This window comes from Diplotaxodon limnothrissa, linkage group LG20, assembly GCF_057381915.1.
Source record: "Diplotaxodon limnothrissa isolate DT_005_m linkage group LG20, D_limnothrissa_male_GT1.1, whole genome shotgun sequence".
NCBI classification, from domain to species: Eukaryota; Metazoa; Chordata; class Actinopteri; order Cichliformes; family Cichlidae; genus Diplotaxodon; species Diplotaxodon limnothrissa.
In genome coordinates, this window is record NC_140615.1 from 35,343,260 (window position 1) to 35,369,878 (window position 26,619).

Genomic DNA, 26,619 nt, shown 5'->3' on the forward strand with positions numbered 1-26,619 from the left:
ATGAGTTCCTTTTAAATAAGCCCCGCATCGTTTCCAGCGACGGCATGCACATACTCGCTCAGTAATCACAAACTAATGACATCCTACGAACAGGATACACCTTCAGCACCTTTTCTAGTCCTCCTCCCTGTGATGCGTTCAAGGTGCAGATGTAACTTCATTGCGCCCGTGGTAATCAGAAGGTAGCCAGCGCGAAAAATAACGTTTGTTAATGTGCGTCAGACTCAGACATGGAGACATTTGTAAGAAAGATGAAGATGAAGATTATTGCTCACTTAAGAGGAAATAATTGATTATACTGTTTGTTGGTCACCTGATCAGAGGAAAAAACAACAACAAACAAAACGCATTAGTAAACTTTTTATTTATTTATTTTTAATAAACATCCAGACATCATCATCATGACATCACACAGCATCGTTATAATTGGATGTTCATCACCCTCCTCTTCTTCATTCTGATTGCACTGGAACATGTAGTTTACATTTCTCTAAATAAAGTTTCTTTATTCAAACTGCAGCAGCAGATTATTCTGTTGTTGATCAGTGAAGCTGCTGTTTATATTACTGATTGTGCATATAATATACTGTTTATTTGTACACGCAGGAAAGGATTAAATATCACAATTAAAAATATATATAAACGGACTCCGCTGTCACGTGACTGCTTAGCAGTCATGTGACTCAGCTGATCCTTTTCTGTCAAATCTGCTGCTCCTCTCTTTGTTCTCAGTCAGCTGACGGCTGCTGTCAGATCAGTGTTTACGGTCCTTGTCTTACTGTCTTTGGAGAACCAGCACAAACTTCACAGGTTTAAAAGGTAGATGTTATCCAGTGTAGCCCCACCCACAGCCTCTGACATCAGTGGTTTCCCCAGTGGAACTTATTTTTCTGGAGCTATACTGGTACTGTTTGTTTTTCTGTTGTTGTTTTTTTTTCTTTTTTTGGGGGGGGGGGTTAGGACCAGCACACAGTTGGTGGAAAAAAGGTCAATGGCATATGTGGATAAACTGATCCTCACCTTTCAAATTAAAAGTCTGTTTACAAAAGCAGCTTACAGACTGTTTGGCGAGTGGTTGCTTGTGTTATCTAAATGAAACTGGTTTAAAAAATGTATACAGTGCTGCACCAAAAACCTCTCAGATTTCTTTGGTCACTAGCAGACTGCGACAGACGGATGTAGTTTGCATGGAAGATGGCAACCTGTCTGCAAACACTCACCAACCACTCACTAACAGAGACCGCCCACCTTCAAAGTAAAAGTTGCACATTTTGAAACATTTGTTTCACCAATAAGGCACAACTTTTACTTTGAAGGCAAATTGGTCTCCGCCTCTGAGTTGCATTTCACCTCCCCTCAGTGTTTAACGAGTGTTTGCAGACAAAACGGCATCTTCTATGCAAACTACCAGCAACTGCAGCACTCTGGCAGCGACCAAAGCAATCACTAAGTTTTTAATGCAGCACAAATACACAACTACCATACTTGCAAACTGGTCGAGGAAAGCATATTTTTCCTAACACAGGCTACCAGGTGATCAAGACCATTTATCAAGTTGTATAAAAACCTGCTGTTTCTATACAAGAATACTTGAGCTATCAGCAGAAAAAACCTCCCCTCACCTCACCTGGACCACTTCAGGCTGACAGCCAACCTGTCATAGCCTCACAATGCAAAGCGCTCTAATGTGACTGCTGTGGCGATTTCTTATTGTAAATAAATGGTAAATGGCCTGTATTTGTACAAACGCTTTACTAGTCCCTAAGGACCCCAAAGCGCTTTACACATCCAGTCATCCACACACTGGTGATGGCAGCTACATTGTAGCCACAGCCACCCTGGGGCGCACTGACAGAGGCGAGGCTGCACTGGTGCCACCGGGCCCTCTGAACACCACCAGTAGGCAACGGGTGAAGTGTCTTGCCCAAGGACACAATGATTGAGACTGTCGGAGCCGGGGCTCGAACCGGCAGCCTTCCGATTACAAGGCGAACTCCCAACTCTCGAGCCATGATCGCCCCTAAAGCTGAATTGAATAAAAACTCTAGGTGCTTATTTATTCCAGCCAACTAATGTATGTAAACAAGGTTATGTGACAGTAGAAACGAGCCATTTAAAATAAGCGAGATAACCAATCAGGACAGGAAGTGCTTCGTAAAAAACAGGCCAACTGATCATGGGCGTCTTTGAGAAACAGCAGCTCTGACAGCAAACCGGCAGTGCTCACGAGATAAAATTTAAAAACAAACAAACTCACAGTTAAAACTCACTTCAGTCATACGATTTACCTGCTTAGCATGTGTGTGTGTGTGTGTGTGCGCGCGCGCATGTTTGTCCATCTTTGTGTGGCCCATCCATCAGGCACACTGCAATATGAGGACATTTCTGCATAGCAAAAGGTTTTCATGCACAGTGATGGAATTTCTGTAATATGAGGACAGTTCTGAATTACAAGGACATTTTGGAACACTTTGAACTATACTGGGATTTCTACACCATGAGGGCACTTGTGCTTTCTCAGAGCATTTACATCTCTGTATTATGAGGACATTTCTGAACTCTGGTGAGACGTCGACATTTTGAGGTAATATTAGGCTACTTTTTAATTCTGAGGATTTTTTTTTTTTTACTTTGAGGACACTTCTGAATTGTAAGGACATATCTTCACAGTGAGGACATTTGTGAATTATGAGGACATTTCTGCATTTTGAGGACACTTTGGGGATAATTCTGCTTTACAAAGGCATTTGTACATTTTAAGGGTATTTATAACATGTGCGGTCACTTCCGCTCTCTGGGGACTTTGTGTCCAGTGCACATTACAGGAGTTACATCAAGTCAACGCGGGGCCCTACAAGTAAGGAATACAAACGTGTGTGTGCGTTTCTCTCAATGCTAACCAGTAAATACAATCATCAGTGTGTAATCTCAGGAGGCTAGCTTCTCTTCTTTCTCCCCTTCGGCCTCCCCCAACAGGACACACAGCTCTGAAAGTCTCTGCTGCATCTTAGGAATTCCCAGCAGCTGGTTCTCCAAACGATGCTTCTCCTCCTGAGACACAGCACATCACAGAAACCACAAACACAGACACATAGAAATACAATGAATATATTATGTTTACTTTTCTCTGAATATTGCTGTTACAGGTGTTGCATTTGTTTGTTTTCTCTAAGCTTCCTGTCACTCTTAAATCCACCGGTGTCTGTACTTGTACCTGAAAGCTCTGTTTCCTGATTCAGCAGCTTTATCCACCATTACTACAAACAGCATCTAGAATTATAATAACTTTGGTTATTGCGTGTTTGCTTCCTTAATGTGGCCGCCTGTTCCTGGTTGATACCCCAGCTAAACAATAGTCATTAATGTTTACTCTACAGGCAAAGAAACAACTGACTGCAAGTCAATGGAAGACGAAAATATGACGCTACAAACTGAAGCCTGACACTCGACACTGCGTGATGCATCACAACTTCCTGTTAACATACCACAACTTTTTAGCGCTGTTATGATGCGATGGAGCCTTGTGAAGAAGCTCAAGACTGTCATAGTTACTCACTAAATACTAAATTTATCAAAACAAAGAAACACGAGGAAGCATTACTACAAATGTGTACTGCCACTCGCATGTCTATGTGGCTGGGAGCCAGCTGATGTGTGATTCATAGTTCTGCGTTTAATCTAGACTACACATGTAGCTCACGCTGTTGTTTATACTTGTTTCTCGTGTGCCTGTGTCTCTCTACACTTTCACAGCCAAAACACGAGCTCATGGTTGGATTTCTCTCCTCGAGCTGATCCATTCTCTTCCAGAACAGGAGGAAAAAATGCAGAAATAAAATTGTAAATAATGGCACGTACATTACATTGACATCTGTGAACGTAGCATAATGCACAGAGTGAAACGGTAAGTGGTCCAATCTTTACCTCCACTTTGCTCACAGTAAACTTGTCTGACACAAGAGTTCATTAACAGTGTTTGCATCCTCGGGCCTTTATCAATACACCCGGCTGGGACCTCACCAGGCTGCTTAGGGTCAGCTCAGGCATGATCGATACGTTCTTAAGGACTCTAATCACACAGCTCTGCTACTGCTGCTGAGTATCTCGGGCGTGAACACTAACACAGCGTTTTTTAGTGAGTGCAGTGAAAGTAATAGTGTTACAGAAATTACCAGAATCACACCAGAGGAGACTGTATCAGATCCTTCACCTGGTATCAATAATACAACTATCCAGCAGGTATTTTCCCGTAAATACCAGGATGTAACGATAGGCCATCTGTTATCCTGGAACGCCTTCGTCCGTGGGGACGAGTACACAGATTGCTTTTTTGTTATTTCTGCAGTTCAATCAGTGTAATGTGTATACGCCGAGCCTTTATTTCCTTTCGTATTTGGCAGCAAACACGACGCGCGATGCTAAATCATTGCATGGATCCTCGTGTGATATGACCGCTGATGTGCTGGTGCTTAATATCAATATTTTTGCATATTTTAGCCGCTCTAAGCGGTAATGACTTGAGTACCTGAAGTCAGTACTTCACCCGAGCTCCTCACATAAGTAAGGGTAAAATAAACAAAGTCACCAACGTGCACTGAAGAACAAGAGACCCGTTTGTGCACCAGTCAATCCTATAATTAGATACTGTGTTTAATCGCAGATTAAGTGTGCGATGATGTGCTTGAATCCTGCTGCTGTGTTTGTGTGTTAAATATATGTATCTTTGTCTGATTGTCCTTATTATAGTTTTCTCCGTGAAGCTGCAGGCTGAGCATCATGATCACTGCTGAGGTGTTGGGATCGACCCCTGAGGAGATGAAGTCTGTTAGACTTCCCGCAGAGTAGATCTGTGTGTTCTTCCCACAGCAGCTTCTGCTCAAACCTGTTTTCACTGTTTCAGGTGAAGCTGAGCAGGTTAATAAGCACTTCATGCTCTGGATTAATAAACTCTACCTTCAAATCTGGAGGCTAATGATAAACTGCAGCAGCCCTGCAGCCACTAATGATCCGTCACATGACAGCGAGGAGCCAGCTGACTGGCTGTTCTCACTCCCCTCGCCGCTTCCGCGCTTTGACCTCACTCGCTCACACATCATGTGCCGCAGGCGTGTTGTTGTGGTGCTGATGGTTACCACAGTAACCGCTGCATGCGCAAAGGCAGCAGTCAGAGGGGTCGCGGTAATTTTAGCGTGTTTACGAGTCAGGAGGGTTCAGTGATCAGCTCCGCTCTCTCTCCTCGGCGCAGCGGGATGATCACAGCAGGATGTGAACATCGCTTTCACGGAGTTACAGATGCTGAACGCCCCGTAAGTGACGCCGGGGGGTCGTCCTGCGGGTACGAAACAGAAACGCACTGACAGAACTGATCCAGCAGCTGCTAACGGCTCACAGTCAGGACGCTGAGCTTGTTTAACTCCTGCAAAGAGTTTAGGTTTCTGTTCGCGCGGTATTGAGCTGTGTGTGGGTGTTCCAGTGACAGCCCTAAGTATCGCACCAAAGCCCCTCCCCTGTGCGAAATAATTATATTCTAAAAATCTGAACCGTATAAATTTCTATAAAGCTATCATCAGGCCTAGTTTTTCTTTTTATTGTGAAAGCCATCAACTCAACCTTTCACCTAACAAATCCCATCATGTGACCACGAAACTGAGAGGAGGGGAAGCATTTCAATGAAACTCTGCCGAGGAGTTTGCAAAGCCACCGCGCACTCTGACCCCCGATAACAAGACGCAATCTTTCAGAAACAAGTCATCCACATGATGTTGGACACGTGGCAGGTTTTAGAGATATTTCTGCCAAACTTGGAGATGCTTTTGGTACATTTCTGTCTTTAAAAGCAGTAAAAAACTTCCCAAAATGAACTGAGGTCATCAACAAAATATGCAGAAACGTCTGAACTGTGTAAAAGCTTAAAGTCTGCAAATGATAATGACCTCTGTTAACCCTGCATAACGAAGGGAGAACCGTTTAGATCCCACGTATAAGAGGAAACTGTCTAACAACGGGGCATCACTGATCATGATCCTTCATGTTTCTCCACTTTCTGTCACATTAGGAGAAGCTGTTAGAGTCCAATGAGCCCATAAAGCTGCAATAAGTGATCTCAATGTAAAAATAAGTCAAAGATACCTCTGAGATTCAGTTTAATTAAAGGAATTCATGACCCATTGAGCAGAGCAGCCTTGCTGTTCTGTATGTATTAAGCAGTGAGCTGTTATTAGAATTCAGCTTGCAAATGGCTAATAAAATAAAACGTCCAGTTATGAGTAAAGATGAAGTGACCGTGTAGCCTCTGTGTTTTGAGCTCTGTGGTTGCAGATAAATGTGGGTTTCCAAACCTGAACCTGTGCGGTCCTCTGGCCTCTGCAAACACAACCGACTCCGATTTACATACAGAGCGGGGAGCTGGGATTACAGGGGTCACTCGAGATGACTTTTATATGTATGAACAGCTATTTATAAAGTTACTTTGACATAATCTTGACTCTATGCAAAGTGATTTTCCTGCTGGTGAAGTTTGGGATACTACGCCTCCTATAGAGCTTCTCAAAGGACACGTGGAATATGACCAAATAATTTTAATGTTAAATTTTTTGCTGAATGTTTTACATTGTGCGCCTCAGGCTCGGACTCAAAGGTCTCCTTCATCACGGAGGGAGATGCAGCACCGGCCGAATGATGAAGAATATTAAGACCGACTCGCTGTTTAATCCCGGTAAGCAGAAGGCAGTGGGCGACTCCGTGGTGCGTTTGATCACCTTTGTTTTACCTGTGTATGTTTTAGCCTTTGATCTCGTCACCCACTGTTATCTTCCAGACTCTTCGTGTTATACGTTTTGTCTCTGCTGAACACTGATTGTCGTCCCCTCCCATCCACTCTCACAGCAACACCAACAAGCCCAAAGTTTGAACACACACGTTAAATATCAAAACTGTGTGTGTGGCAACAATCGACAAACTCTAAATTCTGCTTTTTAGCTAACAGAAGATGAGAGCTGCTGTTCATACTCTGAGACGTTTCAGTTTTAACACTTTAGTTTTTATCCAAATGAACACAAATAACTAACAGCTCAGTGGAGTTTAATGGCTTCATTGTTGGCTGAAACCAACTGTTTTTTTAATGTGCACTATCATATCAAATCATATGTGTGCATTTCATATTGATCACTCTTTTAATAAAAGCACTCTTGGCATGTCGCCGTGTCGTCATCCAGCCTAAATGTGCAGCAATGTTATCTGTGTAGCTCTAGAGTCCAAGCGTGGTAATCCAGCATAAATTAAAGATCTGACAAGTTATTTTCCACATGCAGGTGTGCTGAAGTAAAAGCATAATGCGGCGTCGCATTAGAAAGAAGTAATCACAGCTTTTCTGGCATTTTTGCAAGAGCCTGATGACAGCACTTTGAGATGCTTTTCTCTTTTGTTCCACAGCCATTCCTGACTAAATCCTGATCTGCGCTGTATTGCTGAAGGAAAATCAGAGACAGCTGCATTCACTTTAAGCTGTTTTAATGCTTATGGATCAATAATAAGCACATTTAAGCCGAGTTTTTGTGTCTTACAGCTAAGTTTAAGTATAAATCTTACAAACAGACCTGAACAAGAGCCACCTGGGGGCTGGACCCTCCAAACAAACTGCGCACATCTTTTTTGTTTCTAACATGACACGGTCTCACAGCAGCACACGCTCAAATAAAACACCTGCTGCCGGGGACCAATCATAGAGCTCGAATTAAACACACACAGACCTGCAGAGAGAGGCGCGTGGAGGCATCCAGAGGTTCAAACCTCCACCCTCCTTCTCCATCGAACTGCAGCAGGTGAGAGTGGTACTTCCTGTGAGACAGAGGAGGAGAAGATTAGTTGGAGGGTGTGGCAGCCGGCAGCAGCTCAGAGCTATGCTGCCCCCTGCAGGCTGAAAATAAAATTAAATAAAACCTGAGTTCACTCGTGATCTTTGAGTCACATGAGTCACGTAGTTTTATCTGCAGTTTTGGCATCTCGAGTTTCACTAGTCTGTGGATTTCAGTTTTGCTGCACGCTGTGTAAAACTTTATTTATGACATTTAAAGACTTTGTAAAGACATAAAGACAAAAAAATATTAAATGAAAGCATTTACATGTTCCAAGTCAGGAAACATCACCTTGAAAAGTGTTTGAATGTCATTGTTGTTTAGAAATTGTGCAAATTTAACCCACAAAAGTTAACCTGATGACACAGAAGCAGCAGAGATGACAGACTCAGCTGGCATCTGATCTTTTAGAATACCACGCTTTCATTTTGCCACCATGCTTGTTTCTTTTGCGTCTTGAATGCAAGACATGAGAAATAATCCACAAAATTCAAATAAACGTGTAATAGGTGACGTCTCAGTTATAACACACTCTCAAAGAGCAGTCACAGATATGATCATTTTCAGACTGCAACAAAAACCATCCAGCCACATTTTAAGAGTCGCCCTCTTTTTCATGAGCACTCACAGTGTAACTGTTGTCTTTGGACTCACATGATGCTGGAAGCTTCCCACATGACCAATGACACCTTTTTACTTTTAGTACTAGCAGCAGTACCCCTCAGCCTCCTAGCAGATTACAGTTTCAAAACCGTTCCTCCTTCAAGATATTCGGAAAACTTGACCTCTGACCTTGAGGTCAAGGTCACTGAGATTCAGTGTGTGTGTTTGTGTGTGTACTGACCATAGGGAAGGCCTGTGAGTAATTGACAGCAGTGCGATCCCAGCATCCTTCGCAGCCTGGAAGATTCCTCCCTCCACGTCGATGCTCACGGCGCTCGTACACTCGTCCAGCAGAGCGTACCTTGGGCTGGGCGAGAGACATTCACAAACACACAAAGAGAGGAAAAGAGCGAGAGAAGACAGGGTGACTATGGTGGGCGCACACAGAGTCACTGTCACGCTGAGCATCTGTGACATTTGCATGCTTCTAAAACGGCTTTCTCAAAAGGCAGCTTCTATTATTTCTACGTTCTGAGTTTTTCTAGCCACCAAAATAAGTCGGCATGAAAATAACATGAATTCTCTACAAACGTAAACACACATTTACCTGTACGCTAAAGTACAGTCCCATTTAAACTTCAGTTTATATCTCAGCAACACAACACGCAGACGTTTCATGTGTCACGCTGTCTCATCTTGGATAGACAGACACTTGCTCTTCTGTGATACAGAAACTTGACCTTTCACTGCAGAATTTGTACAGATTTGGGGCTAAACTGTCCTTTAATATTTGTTATTCTTCCCTGGGAAAAAATAAACACAAGAAGTCGTCAGCTGTCTGAACTGGTGCGAAATCTGTTCACGGCTCATAAACAGGCCACTTACAGTATGTTAGTCATCATAAAGGTGGCAGCAGATGAAACCATTATTTTAATAGCGGAGCATAATCTGACAGAATAAACAGAAGCAGGCCTGACGCCTGCGCTGACTGCATCTGAACCAGCTGCAGGGACGTTTCACTCTGATGGAAAACGGAAACATGTTGGTTTAACAGTGCTGAGGTGTGTAAAATAAACACGGCAGCGGTCACAGTCCTAAACAGGTCATGGGGGTGCCGATTTAACTCACCGGGTTGACCTGATAATGAATAGGCCATAATGCTAATACTGAGGCCAATAGTGAGAGCTACGCTGAAGCTCAACACGAGCACGCCCAGCGTTTAGAGTTTGCTCGAAGGGAGCGTGTCCAAGGAAATGTGGGCGTTACTGGGGTGGTTATTTTAAAGCAGCTATCTAACTGAATAGGGAGAGAGCCGTTAACTTTAATGCCGTTGAAACATACAGAATCATCATGAGTCAAATCTGATTTCATATGCAAAGTTAACACATTACAGTTTCTAAAGGGGCTCAGTTCAAAGCACCAACACGAGCAACGTCTCAGATCCTCCCACCCTGAGCCAAGAAACACAACAGTTTACATTATGGACAAAGTGAGCCTACACTCACCTACATACCACCTATAATACAGCTACTACACAGCAGCAAACCTCTACTGCAACACCACCTCAGTTAGCATGTTTCTCGGTTCAGCTGTTGGCTGGCTCTGTGGAGGCAGAGGGCAGGTTTACCACCACCTTTACCATTAAAAACGCTTCCTTCAGATTTCTGTTCAGAACTCTTTGAGCACCTCATCGCTCTTTCATGACGTCTCTGTCCAAAGTCCAGCCCGAGCACAGCCAGATGCTGTGAGCATCCTTCACTCATTGAAGAGTGAGACCTTACCGGTGGTAGAACATCCGAGCCATCCCCATCCGCTGCTTCTCTCCTCCAGACAGAACATCTTTCCAGTCATTGACCGACTCCCAACCTGAGAAGCACATACACAGGTGTCGCCACAGCAGCATTGCATTACAACAGCTACAGATGATCCCAGTTAAACGACATTTACAATTGCGTGTGTCCATGCACCTGCAGACTGACGCTTTATGAATCCGAGCCCAAAGGGAAATGTGTAAAAATTTCCCCCCCACAGTCTTCTGGTAGCGCTGATGTACACATGATGTGGCTCAAGTGTACGTGTAACACTACTAATTCAGTATTTACATGTTTACTGATTGATTCCCACTCTCTAAGACATCATTTTATACGTTTTTCTACACTTTTTTTTTGCAACTAATGATAGATATGTTCATTCATTAACTTGATTCAGGTGAAGTGAAAAGCTCTCTCTGTATTTTCATGTTTAATACTGCTGACAGGTGAGCCGGTCTTTCCTGAATCCTGCGCCCTGACACATCCTGGCATCATCCTGCAGCTGCTGCGAGCTCTCAAACTGACTGCAAGTGTCAGTCAAACAGTCGAGCACCCTTCACGGCAGGCTGGGGACGGGGCACTGATTAAATATTTAGCAGAATTTGATTTGAGCATTCGAACCGGTTTGAATGTTTGTGATGGAGCGGTTCTCAAAATTAAGTGTCATATGAAGTGAAATGAGGTCGAGGCACCATTAGATGTGAAATGACTCCTCATAATTAATTCTTGGTTCAATCACCGCCGCACAATCTGCCTCACGAGTTTCCCGTCTTCTATGTTTGTTTGTGTAGTTGAGTCTGAGTTGCTGTGGAGGTTTTTCTGCCTGTTTACTCCAAACAAAGCGCAGAGCACAGCTAAACACGCACTCGGACTGACCTCCCTCTCGGTCCATGATGTAGCGCAGGTGGACGGTGCGAAGGATCTCTTCCAGGTCTGAATCTGTGAGTCCTCTCTGAACCATCTCCTCCACCGAGTCCGGATAGATCACCTGGTCTCTGAGGGTCCCCTCTGACATGTAAGGCCTGCAAACCACACAGAACAGGAAACCACAACTGCTGTGGATCTAGGGCCTTAACTTTGTAAAACACCGACAAATGGTTGTTGGTGGTAATTGGAACCATATAAATATAAAGTGCTGAACTGAATTTGGTACTAGTAGTAGTGTTACCTCTGTGGGATATAGAACATGTGCTCTGGCTCCGGTCTGTACAGGACTCCTCCATAAACAGGCCACAGCCCACTGAGGATCCTGAACAGGGAACTCTTCCCACAGCCGTTTGGACCGGTGATCAGCACGTTCATCCCATCATCCACCTGAGACACACAGAGAGACAAATCCACAGGATTGGACTCGTTTCTGGAAAGGTGTCTCCAAGTCTTTACAGAACATATGTGCACAGACGCCTGTACTGCAACGCATGATTTAGGAGTTAAAGATGTGAGATTACACCCGGGTTTTAAATATGACAAAGGGGTTTACTGAGGCAAGCCAGGCCTGCAAAGCCATGAAAACATGGTTTGGACTTGACCTGCTCTGAGAAAACAGCTCAACAGATGAATGTCTGCAGAGCGCATCTAAAGGCTGTTGAGCATGAATGGAAAATACAAGTTCTCATTGTTTTCTGTAGCTGTGTACTCCAGATACTAATTAAAGCACTAAAACCTCGCACTTGTTGGCACTAAACTTGCAAATAATCCTTCTCACTGGCTTGTATTCAGTTATTATTTGTTCTTTACTTGTTCTCCACACTGTTTAACACCACCAGGCTGCAGCTGAAAGAACGAGGCTACGGCTAATAAGCCTGTTAGCAACAGCAACAGATTCATTTAGCAGGCTGTGGTGGTAAATACAGTCGGATCGACCTTGTCTTAAAGATGAGTCGGTGTTTTAAAAGTCAGAATTTTTTCTTTGTTTTTACTGATTAACTACCCAACTAATTACTTCCTACAGCACAACTACTCAACAGCACAGACTCCTTATTTACAGTGGGGCAAAAAAGTATTTAGTCAGCCACCGATTGTGCAAGTTCCCCCACTTAAAATGATGACAGAGGTCAGTAATTTGCACCAGAGGTACACTTCAACTGTGAGAGACAGAATGTGAAAAAAAAATCCATGAATCCACATGGTAGGATTTGTAAAGAATTTATCTGTAAATCAGGGTGGAAAATAAGTATTTGGTCACCTCAAACAAGGAAAATCTCTGGCTCTCACAGACCTGTAACTTCTTCTGTAAGAAGCTTTTCTGTCCCCCACTCGTTACCTGTATGAATGGCACCTGTTTGAACTCATCATCTGTATAAAAGACACCTGTCCACAGCCTCAAACAGTCAGACTCCAAACTCCGCCATGGCCAAGACCAAAGAGCTTTCGAAGGACACCAGGAAAAGTATTGTAGACCTGCACCAGACTGGGAAGAGTGAATCTACAATAGGCAAGCAGCTTGGTGTGAAAAAATCAACTGTGGGAGCAATCATCAGAAAATGGAAGACATACAAGACCACTGATAATCTCCCTCGATCTGGGGCTCCACGCAAGATCTCATCCCGTGGGGTCAAAATGATCATGAGAACGGTGAGCAAAGATCCCAGAACCACACGGGGGGACCTGGTGAATGACCTGCAGAGAGCTGGGACCAAAGTAACAAAGGTCACCATCAGTAACACACTACAACGGCAGGGAATCAAATCCCGCAGTGCCAGACGTGTTCCGCTGCTGAAGCCAGTGCATGTCCAGGCCCGTCTGAAGTTTGCCAGAGAGCACATGGATGATACAGCAGAGGATTGGGAGAATGTCATGTGGTCAGATGAAACCAAAGTAGAACTTTTTGGTATAAACTCAACTCGTCGTGTTTGGAGGAAGGAGAATACTGAGTTGCATCCCAAGAACACCATACCTACTGTGAAGCATGGGGGTGGAAACATCATGCTATGGGGCTGTTTTTCTGCCAAGGGGACAGGACGACTGATCCGTGTTAAGGACAGAATGAATGGGGCCATGTATCGTGAGATTTTGAGCCAAAACCTCCTTCCATCAGTGAGAACTTTGAAGATGAAACAAGGCTGGGTCTTCCAACATGACAATGATCCAAAACACACCGCCCGGGCAACAAAGGAGTGGCTCCGTAAGAAGCATTTGAAAGTCCTGGAGTGGCCTAGCCAGTCTCCAGACCTCAACCCCATAGAAAATCTGTGGCGGGAGTTGAAAGTCCGTGTTGCTCGGCGACAGCCCCAAAACATCACTGCTCTCGAGAAGATCTGCATGGAGGAATGGGCCAAAATACCAGCTACTGTGTGTGCAAACCTGGTAAAGACCTATAGTAAACGTTTGACCTCTGTTATTGCCAACAAAGGTTATGTTACAAAGTATTGAGTTGTATTTTTGTTATTGACCAAATACTTATTTTCCACCCTGATTTACGAATAAATTCTTTACAAATCCTACCATGTGGATTCATGGATTTTTTTTTCACATTCTGTCTCTCACAGTTGAAGTGTACCTCTGGTGCAAATTACTGACCTCTGTCATCATTTTAGGTGGGGGAACTTGCACAATCGGTGGCTGACTAAATACTTTTTTGCCCCACTGTATGTAGTGTTGAGCTACGGCTGAAAGTACCACAGACACCTGCAAAGAAACCTGTTTTTTTTCACCGACTGTGTTTTATCGTAGTGCCCAACCCCCACGTATTAAAATAAAAAGTATTACAAAATGTATCCCGTGTGATCTCGATCTGTTCCCCACATGAAGGCTGATAACGTGTCCTCGTGTGTATAATTAAGAGAGAAGCTGTAGCTTCTCTTCTCACTTGGTGAAACGCGGGCAGCAGACAACAAAGAGTCGGCACTGTGAAGATAATCCTTTGTTGACAACAATTATGGCCATTACTGTAACTGCAATCAAAGCCTTTGTGGGTACAAACACCAGGTGTAGAAACCACCTGTACAACAAGCTTTTGCCTAATATGAGAAGCATGCGAGCTTGGTTTGCTATTATCTTCAAATTTGGCAGATTCTCGTAAGCTTGTACGAGAACCACCCCCCCACCCACCTTCCTTCTGCAAACCTGCAGATGGCACGGGTGCGTCTAAAGCAAGGGTGTGCAGTAGCCTCCTGACACTTCAAAACATGTAATTATGTTTATTCCAGCATTGCACTGAAGCACAATTCTGATATCTTTGCAATTCGATGTCGTGCTTTTGTTCTGCTTCTGCTCCACAGCGTAAATGTTTAAGCTTTGGTTAAGTATTATTGTGGTAGTTTAGATTGTTAATATAAAATACAAATCTACAAACATGTAAAGTTTATTTCAGTTCAGTAAAAATACCCAAGGACCCACCTGGGGCAAATACATACTGCATTATTAACCATACAGTCCGGATCTTTTACCAGCTTTAATTCTTGGCTCTGGCTACAGCAGCTGTCTTTCTTTTAGCCTAGATTATATTTTTAAATCCCTCACATTTGTTTAGTTCGCTGCTGTTTCATGCTACGTCTGTCCTTAGCTTAGTGTGGTTGTGTTTGTTGGGTTTAGTTAAGCCAAAAACAGCTCAAATCTATCCTAAGCTTGCTGATGCTGAATTCGTTCCCTGAGCAGGCCCCCGTGATGCCTGTAAACATGTGACTGAATCTCAGAGGTCCCTCCTCGCAACAACACACTGAAAGAAGAGACCAATCAAAGCACATGCTGTGAGAGCAGAGAGGTCAAAGGTTAAGAACCAGACAACAGAGAGGAGTTTCTGTGTCCATCAATGTTCCTCTTCTTCCCCTCTATGTTTCCATCTCTGCTGCTTCTTCTTCTCTCATCCTCTCGTACTGAACACAGGAACCTCATTCTATGCCGCGAGCACGCACAAACACACAAAGTAACACACTCTCTCACTGTTTCGGCACATGCTAATGAGCGATGACCTCTGACCCCAGGCGCATATGGAAAGAATGAGCCCAATCCCAATGTCCACAGACTCACAGTCTTTGAGGCTTGCTCCCGCAAAGGCAGCGAGGGTTCGGTGTCTGACACCCAGTGTCAAACAGGCTGCAGGAGGGATGTTTGGTAGAAATTTTGAGCCCTTTATTCATTCTTTTCTGTAATTGCTGCAGACTTTGCCTGAGGGAAATTACCCACAGTTCACAGCGCTGTGGCGTTAAACACGGAGGCTGCAGGGGATGCTTCAGAGGAAAAACACTTAATCAAGAAAGCATCGGCGGATCAGCCAGACTGAAAGTTACGAGTACAAATATGTTTACACAGAATTAGATGAATGCCGTGTTTGTTGCTTATTCTTTTTCATTTTTGCTCAATTATGTTTTGACTATACTGAGAAAACTGATTATATAACTGTTTCTTCTCGTCCCATCTGTAAGAGAAGAGCTAGGAAGAAGCATATTCAGTGCGGCTCGTCACTCCCATACCTGTCAGACGTCCATCATTACACCCCTTCTCTGCCCTGTGCTCAGCTTCTCCTGACTGCTCCTCACTTCAGACTTAACACCAAGTGTGCCGGAGGACTTTAGCTGTGCCGCACCTCATCTTTCAAACCTATCAACACTTCCCCTTCGTTAGACAGACTCTCGGACAAATCACAGCTCAGAATCGATCTGTTTTCATCAGCATATCAACTACAGCCATCTAGTTTCATATCATTCACAATCATATTATTCCAGGATTTCAAATCCTTTTTATTACTGTTCTTGTTAGTTTTGTGTTGTAAGGTGACATTGTTTTTAAGGGCTTTGAAATGTGCCAAGAAATTATTATCATTAGTAGTAGTATTACTATTATCATTATTATCATTATTATTATTATTATTATGTGCAGAAAGTAAAAATACATTTGTGTGTCTGTAAAGCGAGCATGTACAGTTGACTTCCTTTAAATCTGTGATGGTTTTGTGCTTAATCCAAATAAGGACTGGACTGCAGCAGTGCCACCATGTGGCCACAAATGTTAGCTGCACACTGAGGCGACACTGACCACACTGAGGATTCATGGTTCGGATCGTAACAGACATTAAATTAAAAATAAATAAAAGGAAAAGACCACAGCAACGTCCTCTGCTACAAAGAAAGTTCAACATACCCAGGATATCTTTGCATTATTTGGACTCACTCATGCTAACGCTGGCAGTCTGGAGCTACTGTATTAATACATTTTTGCCTTGGCTTCGTCTACCTGCAGTCGATATGAAGGCCTCAAGTACAAATAAGTGTCTTAATTTGTTTGGTTATGCTTACAGAACAACAACATTATTGTAAAATTGTTTGCACACAAAAGGTTGAAAAACAAAACAAGATAAAACAGGTTCGCAGGATAGGTTACCATGGCGATGTAACCCACTAAGAAGTGAACCACCTTCATAGTAACAAAATGTCAGGGATAACCCTGAAGTCACCTGGATAAGTGTGTGTGTGTGTGTGTGTGTGTGTGTGTTACCTGGATATTCAGACAGGACACTACTACATCTCCGGTAGGCGTGATGATTGGCAGGTTCTCACAGCGAATCCCCTTTTCCACACTGATCACCTGACCTGTACACAACACAACAGACAAAACAGCTGTCTCAACTTCCTGTTTGGAGTTTGTGTGTGGGCGGGGTTTTGCCCTTTAGTGACTGAAGCGACAAATGACACCGGGCCAAAGATAACCCAGCTGAGAGTTTGGGAGTAAAGTGCTGCAGAGGTGTTACATGATACAAGACTCACCTCTGATCTGTAGCGGACCACAGACTCTCTGCCCGTGTTGAACTGCTCCTCCTCCTCCATCAGCTGTTAACTCCTCCTTCTCTCTGTCTGCGGAGCGGCGGTAGATCCCCTGATTCACATCTTCAAACACATCCAACATCTCAGAGACTCGAGCAGTGTAACCTGCCAGCTCCGTCACCTGCACAGCAGTCAGTCGTCAGTGTGCATCATGTAAACATCAACATGGCATGAAGGAGAAAGGGAGGAAACACAAGGTGAAGACTGGAGGAAGACGAGCAGAAGAAAGGAAGTGATAGTCTCCCTCCAGCAGCTGCCTTCTTCAAATACTCCTCTGTTAACCATCAGCCAGAGAATCAGAGGAGGTGAAAAAGAGGAGGAAGCATGGCGTGCATACCTCCTTGTAGGAGCTCATGATTCTCTCCACGGCGTCGGCTGCAGCGTTCAGGAGGTTCCTGGCTGTGGTGAAGGCCTGCGTCCTTTCACTCACAAGCTCCTCCTCCTTCATCACCATGGCAGCCTGCTTCACCTCCTCCGAGTCTGAGCACATCACAGGTCAAAGGTGAAGCAGCTGAACGCCATACTCGCACCAGACTCGCTGTGATACTGTACACCGATAACAGGAGTGTGTTTACCGTGTTCAGCGTATCCGGTGGCGGTGATGATGGGCACGGCGACCATCACCAGGCCGGAGGCACTCCACACGTACTTCATGAGGAACTGTTCCAGCATGATGTACCAGAGGCGCTTCAGCAGGATCTGATGGATCTGAGAGGACAGAGACGTGTAGCTCCTCCGCAGCTGGGCCAGCTCCACCTACAAATCAAACACACCCAAACTCGCATGACCATCACAGACATGGCGATCTCCATCCACAAAGTTTAACAGTAACCTACCTGTCATTCAAACTGATCACTTCTTAAAACGTCGGTGTTTTTCTTACCTTGTGTCCTCCATAGAAGGCAATCTCCTCTGAGTTGGTGATGATTCGTGAGTGCATGTAACGCAAGTCTCCTTTCCTCTTCGCCTCCTCGGCCACAAGCTTCCCGAATCGAGGCGAACAGGAGCGCAGGACTTTAGCCGTGAGTGCTACGACCAGGCCGGCGATGACCGACGGCCACGTTGTGTTTGCTCCTGCAGAAACATGTAGCGCAGACACGCTGTTAGAACAACCTCAGCCTCAGTCAAAAATAAGCATTAATTACAAGCAACACACCAATGTGTTCACATCATGCATGAAATCATTTGGCGCTAACATAAGCAACCTTTGGAGTGGGCGGTGCGTATCAGCGTGTAGCAGGTGACGATCACGTCCAGGATGGGTTTGGTCAGGTTGGAGTAGAGGTGAGCGATGGAGGCCGAAAACATGACTATGTCCTCAGTGAGGGACTGATCGGGATTGGACAGACGCCCGTCCATGTTGCTGACTCTGTAGTAAGTCTGCAGAAATCAACAAGTTCACCAATCAGAGTATAAATAGGTCAAAAATAAGCATCAGACTAATGATCAGAACATACAAACTTCAGAACACTCAGTGGATGAGATAACAAAAGATAAAAAGGCCACAAAGATCATCCTCAAGTGGGACACATGCAACTATAATAATGGGTCAAAGATTAGCTTGTAACTGATTGATAACGGATAATGCGGAAGATAAATGACATTCACTGTCAGAAAACGTTCTGGAGATTTGCTGCAGTACCTAGTTGAGCCACCAACTGTTCAGTGAGGCAGCGCTGCAGCTGTCCCTGCTAACCTTCCTTAAGGGTAACATAAATAGAGCTTCTCCCTGCTGTCCAAGTAAGGAAATCGTGGCCTGCTGGGCTCTGCGGACTGTCTTGTTCATGAACTTGGCAGCAGAAAGGTGTGAAACATGTGCCTGACAGCTGTTCAGTTCACAAACTAGTTCCACAGAAAATGTGAAGATTTGCAGATAATCTAAGTCACATTTAATTAAAAGTAGCACAAACACAAAATCCCAGATCCTGAAACAGGAGAAATACTTCCATTTCTTCCTTTTTTTTCTTTGATGTTAGCAGCAGGGGAAGGTTTCTCACTGCGTCTGCTTTTAACAACACTCATTAAGTGTTTGGGAACCGAGGAGTCCAGCTGCTGTTGTTCCAAAGCCAAATGTTTCCCCGATCCTGCTTAATGCTACATGTTTTCAGCTGCTCAGCAGCTCAGTTTTCTCCCAGTTCTCAAAGGTACAGACTCGTTTATGGAGCCATGCTAATGGGATATGTGCAGAATACGTATTGATATTGTCTCACCTGAAAAAATACAAAAAGGAGGTTTGGATGGTAGCACATGCTGCCTTATAATCTTCACATATCACTCAGCTTTAATAGTGCTTTTACAGACCACCAACTTACCCATGCACTCTAACTGATATCAAACTGAACGCCCATTTTTAGCTCAGAGGATGCGGAGTTCATGATTCCATGTCTCCACTTCACTTCATCTTAACTGAGCTCTAGATCTGTCTGTGTTTTTTGTTTGTAAACTTCTATTTGTGGTTTCAGTGATGGATTTATGATGGACTTGTGCTTCAGTGATTTCGTTTCTGGTTTAATGAAATGCTGTGTGACAGCCTGATGGAGGTGATCAGTCATTCAGTACCAGTCTTTAGGCTCGAGGTCTCTCGAGACTGTCCCCGTCCATCTGTGCTTGAACCAGTGAAGTGTAAAAATCAGACATTAGTCCTGATAACACACCTGTCGAAGCTGTTTATTTGTGTGTGTTTGTGTTACCTGATTGGTGAAATACAGCTGGTAGGAATGTTTAACCAATCGGGTCCTGAAGCTGAGGCTCAGCTGACCCTCCAGGAATCTGATGGCGCTGTTTATGAAAGTTGCAGGAACTGCAACGAGGAGCCACTTGGAGAGCTGAAGCACGAAGGCCTGAGGATCCTTCTGAACAATACACCGCACTATCACACCTGACACACACAGCAGATCAATACTGCTGATTAGCGATGATGCCAAACTAACTACGTCACCATTGATACTAAAAATATGATCAATAATAGCGATGGATAACTAATGACTTTATAGACAAACAAGGAGACAGACCGTCCAGAGACGCGACGTAAATCGACAGGAAGGTCCGGGACATCAGGGTGAGAGAGTGTAAGGCGAGCAGGGCGATCTCTGGACAAAGTAACCGTGGAAACAAGAGCTTCAGCAGCCGGGAAAGTCTGAGGAAAAAGTCCCTGTTGACCGACGGAGACCTGAGGACAGAAACACACGAGAAGTTCATCCTGAGCTCGACCCTGAAGGCCCGGAGCAGCCAGACAGGCGAGCAAACCCTCTGCCATTTTAAAAACACACCTGCTGTCACTCTTCTTCTGCTTCTTCGCTTTCTTGTTCTTCTCTCCGCCATCATCAGCAGAGCTCACTGCACCCACTGATGGATCAGATACACCCAGCTGTTTACCTGCTGCTCGCCTCTGCAAAGACAAACCCACAGTCACCTGCGCTGTTTGTACAGGTGTGAACAGGTCTGTGCAGTTCTGTTTTCAGGTCAGTTTATTCTGAGTCAGCTTCCAGAATATGTTTCCTGGTTTCAGTTTATATATTTTAATCTCATCTTTAGTTTTCAGTGTTTTTGTGAATGTTCTTTTGATAATCCTGGGGAGGATTTGTCTGTGGATTTAGGAAGTTCAGAACAAATAATCCAAACAGAAACGTAGGCTGACTCACCTTCACGTAGACATCCCAGCCTCAGCAAACACATGAACTAATGCTTCCCTGTATTCTTCTTGCTAAACAAAGACTTAAACTAAAGGAATCTTTTGTTAGGGCTGTCACGACACCGACCACAGTTAAATTAAAATACATTTCACTGGTTCACAGTATCTCCAGTGGCTCCACAGTGTGGTGGTTTACACATGTAAACGTGTGAGAGGCTCGAGATCAGGAGGAGATAAAAATCCCTTCAAGGTTGCATCAGGAAAGGCGTTCCCTGAGAAAAAGAATTTTTCCTATCTGCCGAAACTATACAATAGACTCTGTGCGCCTCAGCACATGCTACTTCCGGTGGGGAAACTCCTGTAGAGCGCTTCGTTTCCGGTGTGATTTTCGCTCCTTGTTTATGGTCGGTTTTTCTAAAACAAGTCAACCAAACGCATGAATCAAGCGGTGATTTACATTTCTCGAGATGTCTCGGGCATTTACCGAATATATCTGTAGATGATGTTCGTCGACTTGTCGATATTTTCCCCTCACCCCTCAGAGCAAAAGAGAAAAAGGATTCAAATGTTATATTTCTCAGTATTTGTGTACAGCGGTCCCTCGTTTATTACGGGTGTTATGTTCTAAAAATAACCAGCGATGGGTGAAATCCGCAAAGTAGCCAACTTTATTTTTAACAATTAGTATAGATGTTTTAAGACTGTAAAAACCCCTCACTACACACTTTATACACTTTTCTCAGACAGGCGTGAACATTTTCACACTTTTCTCTCTTGTTTAAACTCTCAAAGTTCAAACCTTTGTAGCAAAATAAGTCCAGTATTATAGAATAAAACCAAAGATCAAACCCTGTTTTCAGGTCCAGAACATGAGAATAGAGCAGCTGCGAGATAATTCAACATCAATGAATCAATGAATCAGCGATCGATGTAGCGATTCTGTACTGTACAGGAGAGACGGCACGGAGGAGATCGACAGTGTTCTGCAGCCAATCAGGATGCAGAACACAATGACGCATGCAAACTTGCACTAAGAAAATCCGCGAAACAGCGCAGCTGCAAAAGATGAACCGCGTTATAGCGAGGGACCGCTGTAATTTTGAAGGTAAGTCACAACATACCCTTCGTAAACACTAATGTATAGAAATCCTTACCAGCTATGATTCATTTATTTTTTGTGGCTTTTTTCACGGTTTGTTAACATGCTGTGTAGGTGTGTACTTGACTAGCTGATATCAACATAACGGGGAAACATTTGACTATTCTTCACCTGTAGTCTGAATGCTGAACATTTGCCTGTTTAAATCATGAGACCAGTCACTATACAGAGATGTGCTTCTGAGTGTGGACGATGTGTCTTCTGCTGCAGTGATGCAGTTCTGCTTGTGTTGAGTGACGTAAACAACCGATCGATCTACACGCTTCAAACGTCAAAATTGACCATTTGATTTTTTATGCCACAGCAGTGGTGAGTGTTCCCACCTCTGCTCTTTGTAACTTAACGCGATCTTTCCGTTTTCGTGTTTTGGACATGATTCTGGAGTCCATCTTCGCAGTAGCGATTGACTGCAAAATAAAGCTACCGGAAATGTACAACCCTACATCCGGTCGTAAAACTGGAAGTTAGCATTTTCTCGTGCACAGGGTCTATTAAAGAAAATATTTTATATACTTCACTTTACTAATTGGCTACTGCCAATATGAGTGAAAAAAGCATTGATTACACCAGTATGAACAAATGCCACAGCTATAAGTTGACCCACAAACTGAAGAAACACCTGTAAGTCCAGGTGGAGGGCAGAGTAGGAGTAAAAACCTCCGGGGCTGAAACATGAAGCTGACACTGAGATATCCAGAAACTGCCTTTCCTCTAACAAACGCCTGAGGCAAACTCCAAAAGGGAGTCAATCCCCATTGTCTCCTATGTTAAAATGTACGTTACAGCAGAAACCCACTGTAATGTAAAATGTGCCCCACCATAAGAACTGTTCAGTGGGTGAAATTTGTATAGCAGTATCTATCAGTGTCCATCTAGTGAGGTTAACATTAGGGGGTGTGGCCACTTTGATTGCCATGCACCTGCAGCTGATTGTTGTCTCACTCATTGAACTGGTCCTCTCCACCATGTTTGTAGTCTTTGTGCCTCTCAAAGCATTTTTAATGAAATAATAATAATGTCCTGCTGTGAGTTACAGACCATCCAAGATGTTTGTGACTGTCTAGAGTTTTATTGATCTGTTACTACTTAGCAATAATTAGCAGATATCCATGTTAGTGCATTGCTACGGGTCCAAAGCTAACCACAGTGACAGGTTAGACCTTTGGAAAGCAGAGAAGGGAGGAGCAGTGTCTCACGCAGCAACACAACAGCTCCAATGTGAGTGACTGAGCCTGATTAAGAGCTTGTGTGTGAGAAAAGTTGCCAGAAGGGAAGAAAACTGTTGTTAGTGACTCCGTGATTTATTGCGTCATAAATCTTTTTTAGTGCTGCGATAAACATCAAAGAGAATCTGCAAGCTGAAGCTGGGCTTTTGCTTTGACTGTAAATCTTTAGTTTAGCTACCCAACAATTTCTCATGACTAAAGTATAATTAATTTTTTTATTTCTGGTGACTAAAATGGGGTTTTTTTCACACCTAGTTTTAATGTTTCATTCAACAATAATGACCTTTGTGTGTACAGGTGTGTGCGTACCTGCAGCCTCCTCCACACATATGGAGACAGCTTTTTGACGGCGTACGCTGTGAGCAGGACGGCCGTCAATTTCCTGAGTCTGGAGCTCCGCCTGAGCTGAGCAGGCAGCTTCTCATAGGTCAGCTGCATGCTGACAGGTAGCCGACGAACGACCAATTGATGTCCAGAAATCGCAGCGTGTCACCTAAGGTCAAACCGAACCTGATCCCAGACGGGTCCACTGTGAACCGATGCGGGTTTGTCAAGGAAACGCCATGCTGACCTCAGAGCGTGAGCCACCACCTGCACAGACAGGATCAGGTTTTAGATTACACCTCAGTCCAGCTGTAACCGTTAGACAGTTCATGCACTCCATTACACTGCAGAGTAAGCAAACAGCTGCATGGGGCCCAACAAGGCCCTCCAAAAAAAAAACATGTGGCTGTGAATGAATGATAGGGTCGCACGGCTCTGTGTTCACAATCGTGTAGTGAAAAAAGTGGTCATCAATCAATTTTTATTATATTAAAAAAGCAAAGACATGTGCATTTATTTTTATTGTAATGACTGATCAACATTTCTTGCTTTGTCTGAGACTAAACCACTGCTCTGGTGGAGTCAGACCAACCAGTCTTAACTGGGAGAGCTCTTTGATTTCACCCATAAATAAAGACATTAGCAGTGCAATCTGGTGCATGACCCATTCAGCAGAATTCAGGAAATTAAGGACCTGACTCTCACAATTTCCTCCAGGACCCCCACATGAATGTGCTCCTTTCTATATTATCTACACCCGTGTGTGTCAGTGTGTAATGCAGGGGTGTCACGCATGCAGCCCAGCCTGCCAGAGGGTCTGATCCGACACCCTGGATGACTCTGCAAGGTGAGAAAGTTGCAGAAAAGTCTTCAATAATTTAATCTTCTTAATAAAGTAATCTGCTGTTCTATAAAAACATCAAATAAAATTGTTACTTAGACCTAAATAACTCCACCTGAGCTTTTAAAGAGCCACTTAAATCTGTGAAGCACATGTAATGTCAGCTCGAGACAAGCTGTTTCAACTGCTCTTCTGTTATGTCTTCTTAACATAAAATTATTCTGATGCAGAAGGAATATCAGCCAGAGGACGACCCTGGAAAGACCTTTCATATGCTATAACCTGGTTGTCCAGCCACCTGTCCCACGTGGTCCTCTGACCCTTGAGCCCTGAAAGGTAACTCAAAGTACTTTTCCCATTTTTCTCCAGTGACTTATAAGCACACAGATAAAACATGTTATACACATTAAATTAGTGCATTTTCACTGCTGAATCTATGTTTCATCTCATGATAATAAAGCTTAAAATGAATTATAGAAAAATGAAATGTTGGCTGTAGACTGTCACACCTGCAGTGGATCTAAACCTGATTCATGTGCAGTTTAAACAGAGCTTACATGTTTTCAGTCCTGGAATTTTATTAAGTTATAAGGGCTCCAATGTGTTCTTGCTTGGGGGTCTCTAACTCTGAGAACAACCATAATATGAAGGTAAAACTTTCCATTACTTCATTAGAAACGCTAAAGTTATTATATTAAAGAAATCAGCTGATTCTGGGGGATCACGTGGAGGTATTTTCAGCTTTTACTGGTTTGACACGGAATAACCCAAAGATTATTACGCAATGCTTTCATTGGCCCACGCTGAGCTGTATGTGACCATGAACTAAATCACACACCCCACACCCCCATGTAACCCGATTTGATTAGTGTAACTTTATACGTATTATAAGTGTTGTGAACAGACAGAAGGAATTTAGGTCTGTGATATATGTAATAATCGGACAAAGTGTTGTTATATAAGGTCAGTAAACGTGCTGTGACATACTGCACACTGTTATATAACGTTAATAAACGTATAGAGATTATACAACATTAATAATAAGATCCTTGCTCTCTCTCTCTCTCTCGCTCATTTACTATCGACCAGGGGGACCGGCTCCACTTTAACGCCCCGCAGGTGTCCTGTCGGTGTTCCGGGTACTCTGGTAAACACTCACCCGGGTTCAGCAGCAGCAGTCGGTGACCTGTTGAACATCCACAGTCGGTGTGTCGGTGTACAGAGTCCAGCTCCGGTGTGTTAGCTCCGGTCCCCCTAGCTTCTAAGTCTCCCGTGAACACTGACCGTAACAAACGGCTAACGGCGCGCTGTCGCGCAAACTCGTTTATAACACTACTGCCGTTCTCAGAGTGTCCTGCCCTCCCGCCGAGCAGCTCTCGACCCGGACTCGAACTTTACTCCGGGCTGGGTGACCCGGCAGCGGACCCACGGTTGCTAACTGAAGCTAACTGCTAACAGGAACTTTGTTGTTTCTCTGATGTGGACATGAAAAGCGCACGAAGTTCCGGGTTAAATCGCTCCTCCTGCTTCACAGCCGCCCGGGACAAACGCGCGCACGACCCGCCGTCACTCCTCCACCAACTTCTTCTGCTACACTGAACCGGTGTGAGGACGGTCACACCGGCGGAGGCAGAGAAAAGTTCAGCATCTGTTTACCTCAGCAGCAGCAGTCGGTGCCCTGAAGGGCGGGCCGCGTTCCGATACTGAGGACGTGACCTCCCTCTCCTCCTTCTGCTTTTATCCGAACAAAATATAAGTAGCTGCAGGGTGGTGGGGAGGGGGTGTGATATTTTAAAAATAAATGAAATAAAACCTCTGATGGTTGGAGGTTAAAGTGATACATTTCAAATAAAATTATTTAAAGTTTACAAAATTAACTTCTAAATTAACAATAAAAAACCTTGCAAAAATTGACAAATTTATGTTAAAAAAAATACTACCAAATTTCAGACAAAAATATGGGAAATTTATAAACTAAAAGATGAAAAATAAGTTTTTGAGAAATAAATTTGCAAATGTACAATGAAAAGACGTAGCAATAATTGGAAATTTATGAGAAGAATAATGCCAAATGTCTGAGAAAGAACTGCAAATTTCTGGTGGAAAAAAATAAAATAAATAAATAAATGTATATACATATAAGGAATAAACGTTTTTCTTTTTAAAAAAATACAATTTGAGTCAGAAAGCCTAAATTCTCTAAATAACTTCCACTTGATAGAAAGAACATGAATTTATACCCAGTTTCACCAGGATCTTACATTTAGATCAAAATCTCTCAGGAGACCTGCTCAAAAGTAGCAGTCATACACTGAATCATAATGAAAACAATGCACATGCAAAATTATATTCAAATATAACAAAAACAGCAACCGCCACATCCACAATTCAGCAATACCTAAAAACATGTTTG

The 26,619-nt window shown here is 43.7% G+C and overlaps 1 protein-coding gene across 1 annotated transcript; it reads right to left on the reverse strand.

Annotated features, from left to right (window-relative positions):
- Positions 1-914: 914 nt before the first annotated feature.
- Positions 915-25,868, reverse strand: abcd1 (ATP-binding cassette, sub-family D (ALD), member 1). Its single transcript, XM_085343923.1, has 17 exons — positions 25,366-25,868; positions 23,351-23,632; positions 20,295-20,413; positions 20,037-20,194; positions 19,716-19,903; positions 18,231-18,405; positions 17,909-18,099; positions 17,601-17,781; positions 17,363-17,505; positions 16,969-17,146; positions 16,700-16,794; positions 11,436-11,581; positions 11,144-11,289; positions 10,238-10,322; positions 8,698-8,823; positions 7,749-7,836; positions 915-3,051 (listed from the first exon to the last, which is right to left on the reverse strand). Exons 2-17 carry the CDS (start codon positions 23,477-23,479, stop codon positions 2,929-2,931), a joined length of 2,271 nt encoding a protein of 756 aa, XP_085200049.1. The 5' UTR covers positions 23,480-23,632; positions 25,366-25,868; the 3' UTR covers positions 915-2,928.
- Between the last annotated feature and the right edge of the window lie 751 nt (positions 25,869-26,619).

Bases quoted from the DNA above. Each gene is read 5' to 3' on its own strand.
- abcd1 (XM_085343923.1), bottom strand. From the start codon at position 23,479: ATGCAGCTGACCTATGAGAAGCTGCCTGCTCAGCTCAGGCGGAGCTCC. The intron at 19,904-20,036 runs GTCTGTCTCCTT...TGTGTGTGTCAG, and splicing joins TTACGTCGCGTCTCTGGACG to GTGTGATAGTGCGGTGTATT. The intron at 11,582-16,699 runs GTAACACACACA...TGTGTGTCTCAG, and splicing joins TGTCCTGTCTGAATATCCAG to GTGGATGATGGGATGAACGT.